General features: G+C 42.9%; 1 protein-coding gene across 1 annotated transcript; it reads left to right on the plus strand.

The window, feature by feature from the left end:
• Positions 1–8,295: 8,295 nt before the first annotated feature.
• Positions 8,296–10,340, plus strand: LOC114497848 (interferon-induced protein with tetratricopeptide repeats 1-like). The gene has a single exon (XM_028513793.2). The coding sequence runs from the start codon at positions 8,380–8,382 to the stop codon at positions 9,721–9,723; it is 1,344 nt and encodes a 447-aa protein (XP_028369594.1). The 5' UTR covers positions 8,296–8,379; the 3' UTR covers positions 9,724–10,340.
• The last annotated feature ends 219 nt before the right edge of the window (positions 10,341–10,559 follow it).

Genomic DNA, 10,559 nt, shown 5'->3' on the forward strand with positions numbered 1-10,559 from the left:
TGGCTGGACATGGACATTGTCCTACCTACCCGTGGGTCAGGGTTTTCTTGAAAGGGGGGGGTCAGCACAGATGGGGTCCTTCCTGTAATAGGAAGGACCTTACAGAGTCCTGGTCAGTTGGCTGTCACCAGGAAGTCACAGGCTTGGTGTCCAAAGGCTGGCATTACTGGACCGTTGGCATCCTGGTCATATTCTGGAGATGACAGATTTGGAAAGAGTTGGAAGGCACGATTAAATCATAACCACTAAATGAGGAAGGCAGGACTTAAGTAAAGAATAGCTTATCTGGAGGAAGGTGTACAAGGCATGCTACACCTATCCAAATCTCCTGTGGCCCATTATACTTCACTCAGGCTCAGGGGAATATATTAGTATTTCTCTCCTTTCAGATATCTGAACCCTTTCTGTCCAAGCCATCAAGACAGAAAAGGGAAAATCAGTTCTAAAGTGAAGCCCACAGACTGTCCGAGCCACTCACCAACCCAACCAGTTAGTTTAGCCAAATCGTTGAGTTTCAGGGGCAATGATGAAAAATGGGCTTCTTAAGTGGGGCTTATATTGCAACCAATCACTCAGGTAATGAAGTCATAGGCATACGTCCTAAGAAAACAGAAGGACACACAGATTTCATTCACACAATAACCTCCAAACCAACTCTGTGCCCATGAGACTGTCTTTTGGGAAGACATTTAGTTGCGAGGTCTTTCCTGCAATGACATTGAGCAATGGAAATTTGACAGGTCCACCATACCTGTAAATTGTACATCTTTGATGATATTACAAAACCAGTTTCAACTTTCAAATGAAAACAAACTGTCAAGACAGTTAGCTGCGTCATTCTGATGTCCAATACTGAGCATTTCCATGCCTTACACATTCCATTACTAACTTTCACTACACCATTCCTTCCTAAAACTTTCACTTTTCTATTTGTCTTTACAGTTTCCCACAGACCTTCTGCAACTTTCACAAACCTTCTAATCTTTCTCTCATACTCATTCTTCATTTATGTATTTTATATTTTCCCATTTACTTTCCTACAGACTGTGAAGTTTCAACCTTCCCTGGAATCCTCAATTTCCTTTTCAGACCAGATACAGAACAAAATCCAAAACACAGAGTTCCAGAACAACACACGTAGAAGCATTCTCTTGCACCAATGCGTCCATCGGTGCCTCGCAGAGACATGCTCCTTCAGGCCGGGTCTCTTGGCAGAGACATGCTGCTTTGCTTCTGCCTGAAGCACTCATCAGCCCCAAATGACTCTTCCTGGGTCCCGAGTGGCAAAGGCATTCTCGCCAACCGGTTACAGCGACCTTTCCTAGGTCTTATAGGTGACCTTAAACAGGTCTTCAAGTGCAGAGGGTTTCTGATCAGAAACAACCCCAATGGCAGAGACTTGCTCTTTCAGAGCTGGTCTCATGGCAGAGACATGCCCCCCATGAAGAATTCTCCTGATCAGCGCTGACAGACAAGGGAAGGGACTCTTGGGTCACCAGCCTGGTTTCTCCTCTCTCGAGGGACTTGGGTCTGTATTAGCTACAGCTGCCCGGGTAGAATTCGGGTTAAACTCCCAGCTGTCATGCTGTATGACAGACCAAGGAACTGCAGGTTAGGGCTCACTCCCACTCCGTAGGCTTTTGCCAGGGGAGCAACAGGCACAATCAACCACACAGACACACAGAGATTATCACGTTCCCACCCGCCTGAACAGTGGGAACCCTACCTGGGCCTTCTGGCCTGAGGGGTGATAATCTCAGGCCCTCTTTCCACCACAAGGATGGCCTGGTCTCGGGCACAGGTCCCCGGTCACTTACCAGATAGGCGCCTTCCCAGATTTCACCAATTCACACCCCACCAGCCCTGGGTCAAGGAGCGGTCTGGGAGCCGAGCCTGAGGAGCCCGGGATGTTCAGGACCCAAAATCACCAGGGCATGCGCCTGCTCATCACCTCTGGGCCCCACCACCCGCCTCACAGCCGCCTTCACCAGAGGCAACAGCCTGCTCGTGTGAGTCGTTTCCTACTCAGGGAACCAACATGTTACAGGAAAGCGACTCAGACAGCGTCAGGGTTTGAGAAGTGCAGTTTTACTCATGCATGTGGACCCAGAGGAGAAAGTCTCCAAATTCTGGGCCCCGAGCTCAGGACGGGGCTTGCTTATATTCCTGCTGCAAAGGTGGAGGGAGAAGTGGGTAGGAGCGCAGTCGTTGGTGGGAAGCCTGGGCTTACGGAAGCAGGATTTGGGGGTTAGCTCGAGACCTGGAGACCAGAGGGAGAGTGCGGAGGTTGGCGCGCGACCTTGAGCCGACTGCTACCGGGGAGTGGCTATCGCTCATTTATGTCCTGTTACAGTCCAACTTCCTTCTTTTCCATGTGAATATACACTTTTTCCAACACATTTGTTGAAACACTGATGTGTTTCTCTTCATTAAGTGGTCTTGACACATGTGTCAAAAATCACTTGACTGTTCTTAGGGACTAAAGTGTATCCCCCCATCCCTATTTTGAAGCCCTAATCCCGATGTAGCTGTATTTGAAAATAGGGCCTGTAAAAAAAGGCTAAGTGAGGTCATAAGGGTAGATCCTTATTCCTACAGGGTTGGTGTCCCTGTAAGAAGAGGAAGAGCAGTCACTTTCCCACACCATGCACCATGGAGGAAAGGCCATGTGCAGAGGCCAGAAAGAGAGTTCTCACCCAGAACCAAAGTGGGCACTTTAATCCAGGATTTCCAGTCTCCAGAACTATGAAAATGGAAATCTGTTTTAGTTATGCCATCTTGTCTGTGGTACTTTGTTATGGTAGCACTTGCTGCTAATACAACCATATGTGAAGGTGTATTTCTGGGTTCTCTCTTCCATTGTACTTCTATATATGCCTGTCTATATGCCAGTGCCACACTATTTTAATTACTAAAGCTTGTAGTAAGTTTTGAAATCAAGAAAGTGTTAGACCTCCAACTTTGTTTTTTTGAAGATGGCTTGGTCTATTTGAGATTCCTTGAGATTCCATGTGAATTTTTTCAAAATTTTATTTATTTATTTATTTATTTTTAGAGACTGGGGAAGGGAGGGAGAAAGAGTGGAAGAGAAACAGCAATGTTCAGTTGCTTCTCACTCACCCCACATGGGGACCTGGCCTGCAACCCAGGCATGTCCCTGGACTGGGGATCGAACCAGAGACCCTTTGGTTTGCAGGCTGGCACTCAGTCCACTGAACCACAGCCTCCAGGGCAGATTCCAGATTATTTGAAATTGGATTTTTGGATTTTGGAAAAAAATCATTGGAACTTTGATGGGAATTGCATTAAATGTGTAGATTGCTTTGTGTGGTATTTACATCTTAATAGTTTACGTCTTCCCATCTGCCTTTTCTTTTATTGGCATCTTTCTTCATTTTCTTCAGTGATGTGTTGTAGTGTTCAGTGTATATCTTTGCCTCCTTACAAAAGTTTATTTCTTAATATGTTATTCTTTCTGATGCTTTGTAAATGGAATTGTTTTCCTTTCTAGATAGTTTTTGCTAGTGTATAGAAACAAAAGTGATTTTGGCGTGCTGATTTTGTATACTACCATTTTGCTAAAAGTTTTTATCAGTTCTAACAGTTTTTGTGCGTATTATTTAGGATTGTCCATGTACAAAGTCACACTGTTTTTGAACAGATATATATTTACTTCTTCCTTTCCAGTGTAGATGCACATATTTATTCTTGACTAATTGCTCTGATTACGACTTCCAGGGCTGTGTTGAATAAAAGTGACACAAACAAACATCCTTACCTTGTTCCTCATCTTACAGGAGAAGCTTTCAACCCCTCACCACTGAGTGTGATGCTTGCCGTGGACTTCAAATAGGTGGCATTTGTTATGTTGTGGTAGTTTCCTTCTATTATAGTATTTTGAGTGTTTGCATTATGAAAGGGTAGTGAATTTTTCTCAAATGCTTTTTCTACATTAACTGAGATGATGGTGTGGATTTTTTTCGGTTTATTCTGTTAATGTGGTATGCTAAACTGACTGATTTTCATACATTGAAGCCATTCCTCCATTCCAGGAATAAATCCTACCTGGTCAGGGTGTAAAATCCTTTTCTTAAGCTGTTAAATTCAGTGTGCCAGTATTTTGTTGAGGGTTTTGCATGAACATTTGTACAAGAAATTGGTCGTAGTTTAATTTGTTTCTTATTATCTTCATTTGGCCTTGGTATCAGAGTACTGCTGGCCTCCTAGAATTTGTGAGTGTGAAAGCATAGCGTTCTCTCTATTTAAATTTTTGGAGAGTTTTGGTGTTATTTTTTTAATGAAGAGTCCAAGCCCTAGTTGAAAATCCCCATGTGAATTATTTTAGGCCCGGCCATAGGAAATTACAAGGGTTCTCCTGACTGGTGTCACAGGGGAAGGCTGCCTTTCCCACAGCAGACTTGGTGCACAGCCAATGGACTGCTGTGTCTGAAGGGAGGTTAGTCAGTGACACAGGGCCTCTCTGGCTTGACATGCCTCTCACTTTTCTGCATCCTAGGACAGGCACCCTCACTCCTTGGCTTCTTTGTTTGAGGCCTTGATCAGAGCTACTCTTCAGGCACTTCTGCTGAGACTTCCATAGAGGGGAGCAGAGGGGCAAAACTTCAAGATGCTTTATGTCACTATGCTCAGTACCCAGTACTTTTCCACTCCTAGCACTTAACCCCACCCTTCCTCAGACTTCAGGGTCCATTAACTGCCAGAAAGTTTTGCTCAGGCCTCTCAGCCACATCTGTGCTGATCTACCTGAACTTCAGCCTGTGTACCATGCTGGGGGCTGGGGTAGGGGGATGGAACACGGGATTTGGCATTTTCTCCATTGTGCACTCTCATTGATACCATCACGGTAACAATTAAAGGCAAAACACTTTCATTTTGGGCTGGGTACTTTAATTGTCTACTCTGACCCCTGGAAGGTCAACTGTCTCTCCCTCCCAACTCAGCTGAGCTCCTGACACTTAAAAGGTATGGTGGAATTTACTAGTGAAGCCACCTGGTCCTGAGCCTTTCTTTGTTGTGGATTTTATTGAATACATTTTGTGCATCTATTGATAGGGGCATGTGATTTTTTATGTTATATTTTCCTTATGTGATGTACTATTTTTTTCGATTTGTGAATGTTAAACCAAACTTGTAGCCCCCTGATAAATCCTACTTGTCATGTTGTACAGTCCCGCACACAAAAAGGCTGTGGGTTCCATCATTGTCACAGCGTAGAAGGGAGGCAATCAATTGATATTTCTCTGACATCTATGCTCATCAAGGATATTGGCCTATGATTTTCTTTCTTTGTAGTATCTTTATCTGATTTTAGAATTAGGACAATGCCAGCCTTGTAAAAAGAGCTTGGACATCTTACATCCTCTTGAATCTTTTTGGAATCTTTTGAGGAGAGGTTTTAGTTCTTCTTTGAACATTTGCTAAAATTCACCTGTGAAGCCATTCGGCCCATGACTTTTGTTTGTTAGGAGTTTTTTGCTTCCTGCTTCAATTTCATTACTTATTATCTGTCTATTAAGGTTTTCTGATTCTCCTGATGGACTTTGGAAGATCGTATGTTGCTAGGAATTTGTCCATTTTGCCCACATTGTGCATTTTATGGGCATATTATTGTTTATAGTTTCATCTTCCAATTCTTTCTACTTCTGTGATGTCAGTTGTTACATTGCTGCTTTTATTCCTGATTTGATGTACTGGTCATCTCTCTTTGTTTCTTGATGAGACTGGCTAAAAGTTCATCAATCTTGTTTATATTTTTAAAGAACCAGCTCTTGCTTTCACTGATGTTTCATTTTTGTTTTGGGGGGTGTCTATGCCATTTACTTTTGCTCTGATTTTTATTATTCCCTTCCTTTTACTTACCCTTGGCTTTACTTGTTGTTGTTGTTTACCAGTTCTTTTAAGTGTTGGCTTAGACTGTTTATATGCTATTTTTCTTGATTCTTCAGGTCTATGAACTTCCCTCTGAGGCCTGCTCTCACTGTGTCCCGTGTATTTTGGGTTGTCGTGTATGTGTGTTCATTTCCTTTGTTTCCAGGCATGTTTTCCTTCTTCTTTGATCTCATTGGTAACCCATTCATTGTTTAATAAGATGCTATTTCGACTCAATGTGTTTGAATGTTTTTTATTTTTTTTTCCTTACTTGATTTCTAATTTTATGCCATTATGACCGGACAAGCTACTGGACATAAGTTCAATCTTGTTGAATTCATGAAGACTCATTTTGTGTCCTAACATGTGGTCTTTGTGTAAGAATGTTCCATGTGCACTTGAAAACAATGTATATTCTGCCTGGCTGGCACAGCTCAGTGGATTGAGCACTACACTGCGAAGCAAAGGGTAGCTGGTTCAATTCCCAGTCGGGGCACATTCCTGGTTGTGGATCTGGTCCCCTGTGAAGGACACCCATGAGGCAACCATACATTGATGTTTCCTTTCCTCTGTTTTTCTTTCCCTTACCCTCTGTCTAAAAAATAAATAAATAAAATCTTAAAAAAAAAAGGAATGTACATTCTGCTGCTTTGGATTGACATGTTCTGTAAATATCAACTAAATCTATGCAATCTAGTGTGTTGTTAGGGTCCCTGTTTTCTTGCTGATTTTTTGTCTGGAAGATGTGTCCAGTGTGGTCAGTGGGGTGCTAAGTCCCCTACTATCCCCATATTGCTGTGAGTCTCTCCCTTGAAGTCCACCAAGTTTAGCCATCTCTGGAAGATGTGAGCACACACCTTTCACATGACTTTGCTGTTTCACCCCTAGCCATTTTCCCCTGAGAAATAAAAATGTACTTTGTTTGTATGTTTGTACAGACAAAAGCCTATAGAAAAGTATTCACAGAACATTTATTTGTAACAGGCCCAAACTTGGAGCAATTCAAGTGTCAATGATAAGGGAAAAAAGACAATCTCCAATGTAATGTACTACATGATTCCATCTGTGTGACACTCTTGAAATGACAATATTCCAGAAATAAAGAACAAGTTAGTGGTTATCAGAGGTTGTGGATTTCTCAGGAGGGAAGGAGGAGACAGATGTGACTGTAAAGGGACAGTAGAAGGGAGACATCTGTGACAATCAGAGAGCTCTGTATCTTGATGGTGGTGGTGGTTCCCAGGATTCATTCATGTGATGAAATGACATAGAACTATGCCCATGTTATACCAATTTCAATTCCCTAACTTTGATACTGTACTATAGTTGTGTAAGATGTAATCATTGGAAGAAACTTGCTGAAGGGTGCACTAAAACTATGTGTTCCCTTTGCTCTCTGTGAATTTATGATTGTTTTGAAGTAATTAGTGGGAAAAGTACTTAGTCAAAATTATCTCTTTTCAGTTGTCTTATCTTCTTGAATAATCTGCAGACTAAGGTCCTAAGGTAGTGTACTTCTACCTGCATTCTGTGCAAATTCAATTAGTTGGAAAATAGAAAACTCTTTTTAAAAATTGTATTTATTGATTTTGAGAGAGAGTGAGAGAGAGAGAGAGAGAGAGAGTGCCATTGAGTTGCTGTTTCACTTATTTATGCATTCATCAATTGCTTCTTGTATGTACCCTGACCAGAGATTGAACCAGCAACTTTGGTGTATCCAGCCAATGTTCTAATCATTGGAGCTACCTGGTCAGGGCCAAGAAACTCTTATATAGCACATAATGTGCTCTAAGTGCTTTGCACGTGTGGCTTCTTACCCCTCACCAAACCCAGTGCCATAAGAACTATTATTATCCCTATTTTACAAATAGGATATTGAGGCAAAAAGAGGTTATTTGGAGAGGAAGTGCTGGAGCCAGCCTATGGGACCAAGAAAATTGCATTTAAACTCCATGCACGTCTTAGAAATATAGTTGACCCTTGAACAAGACAGAAGGTAGGCATGCCAAGCCCAGCTCCCACCCCCATCCCCACACAGTCGAAAACTCACTATAACCTTAAAGTCAGCAGTCAGCCCTTTGTATTCATAGATTCAAACAACCACAGGTCAAACACAGTAGTATTTTCAAACACAACTGTTTGGTACCTTGCAGGTGAAACCCCTGATAGGAAGGACTGATTATATAGAAACTAATCCAGGTAGATTTAAATGGGCATAGTCAATACAAACTCATGTTGCTCAAGGGTTAACTATAGAGCAACTCTAAAAGGGAAAGAAAGAAAAAACATCGAGGTGGCTGTGCCCCTTTCTAGGCTAAGCTATAAATGTAAAATAATCTATCTGGCTTATTTCCATTGGCAGTGCCTCACTTCACACAGAAAATCTGCTTGTGTTTTCACAGTAAGACTACTGAGGAAGATCAGCTCAAAGATAGGCTGGAGCAGTTGAGATGCCATTTTACATGGAAGTTGCAAATTCAAGATGCTGAAATGACTGATTTAGAAAACAGGGTCTTTGATGAAATTGAGTTCCTAGACACAGAATGTAGTGTGGTGATGCACAACCTACTGGCCTATGTGAAACACCTGGAAGGCCAGAATAAGGAAGCCCTGCAGAGCTTGAAACAAGCTGAAGACTTAATCCAGACAGAACAGGATGGCCAAGCACACGTGAGAAGACTGGTTACCTGGGGCAACTATGCCTGGTTGTGTTACCACTTGGGCCGACTGGAGGAAGCCCAGATGTATTTGGACAAGGTGGAAAGCACTTGCAAGGAGTTTGCCAGCCTCTCCTGCTACACAGTGGACAGTCCATACATGGACTGTGAGGAAGGATGGGCCTTGCTGAAGTGTGGAGGAAAGAACTACGAACGGGCTAAAGCCTGCTTTGAAAAGGCTCTGGAAGTGGACCCTGAACACCCAGAATTCAACACTGGGTATGCAATTGCTGTCTCTCGTCTGGATGGCTTCATCAAAGTGTCACATTCTGGTCAGGCATTTTGTCTGCAACCCCTCAAACGGGCCATCGAGCTAAATCCAGAGGATGCATATATGAAAGCACTCCTTGCTGTGAAGCTTCAGGACATTGGACAAGAAGCTGAGGGAGAGAAGTACATTGAAGAAGCACTGACCAGCATGTCTTCTCAAACCTATGTCTATCGATATGCAGCCAAGTTTTACCGAAGAAAAGGCTCTGTAGATAAAGCTCTTCACTTCTTAAAAATGGCTTTGGAGAAAACACCCTCCTCTGCCTTCCTGCATCACCAGGTAGGGCTTTGCTACAAGGCACAAATGATTGAAATGAAGGAAGGTAACACTTGGAAGCACAGAGGAAGGGATGAAGAAAATTTCCACAGATTAGTTCAGAAGGCTATCTGTGAATTTGAAAAGGCTTTGGAGTTAAGGCCCGGATTTCACATGGTATATATCGACCTGGCTGAGATGTATGCAGAAATGGGCCACCACAGAAAGGCTGAGGATATTTTTCAGAAGCTGTTGAGCATGGGGATCTTTCATGATCATCTACACCAAAATATTCATTTCCGCTATGGCCGATTTCAAGAATTTCACGTGAAATCTGAAGTCAATGCAGTTATCCATTATTTAAAAGCAATAAACAAAGGAAACTCATCATTTGTAAGGAATAAGAGTCTCAATGCTTTGGAGAAATTGGTTTTAAGGAAACTTCGAAGAAATGGAGCAGACATAGAAAACTTGAGCATCCTCGGGTTTGTCTACAAATTGAAAGGAGAAATGCATGAAGCCCTGGAGTGGTACGAGCGGGCCCTGAGGCTGGCTGCTGGCTCTGAGAACTCTGTGGGACCTGTTCCTTAGACTCTGAAATACACACTGCTTTCACATTCCGTCTGATTTGAGCTCAACATGCGCTAACCATCTTCTCTGTGTGCTACCTTCAGAGACATGTATTTTATTTCACCCCCATCCAGCAGGAAAGCATGTCTATGAAATCTTCTGTAAGGCAAAATGCCCTAAATCAAACAGGCAATTACCTTAGGAGATATTTTGCAAATGTGATGGAGCTGAAGCACAGAGGCTCACAGACAACTCACAGCTGTGGCAGTTTCAAGCTGAGCTGCGGAGTGTAGCTCCTGGGGAAGGAGCTCAGTGGCTGGGGTAGGGCGCAGCCTCTAGAGAGGCTCTGTGCAAAATAAACAATGAGCATTATTCTTTTTGCCCTTTTTCACAAAGGTGAAAACTCTCTTGGAAACTTTCAATTTGCAAACAAGTACTAATGTATGTGTGTTGTAAAAGCAAATGGTGTGAAGCAAAGTTTTGAAAAGGGAGCACACCTGGAGCTGCTTCTCTTCCAAGGAAGGCATCACTTGGAAGAGGCACTGGGTCATCCAGGACTTGATGCTGCTCCTGGGGTACACTGGCAGGTGTGCTGATGGATATCCTGGGAGGCCTTGGGGTTCTCAAGCTGTCAATCACAGAGGGTTTCCATATGCAGCTTACAACGTTGCCCCCCAAGAAAGATCAGTATCCTGTCCTTACAAGCCTTGAAAGCTAGCACTGAACTGGCATTGCCTTGGCATCCCCAACTTCTCTTCATCTCTATTCAACTTTTCCTCTGCTACCTGAAATCCACTGCTATCTCTTGCAGGCTCTGCTGTGAAAAAACACTAATTAAAAATAAAATTCATCATATG

This window comes from Phyllostomus discolor, chromosome 5 (assembly GCF_004126475.2).
Source record: "Phyllostomus discolor isolate MPI-MPIP mPhyDis1 chromosome 5, mPhyDis1.pri.v3, whole genome shotgun sequence".
NCBI lineage: Eukaryota > Metazoa > Chordata > Mammalia > Chiroptera > Phyllostomidae > Phyllostomus > Phyllostomus discolor.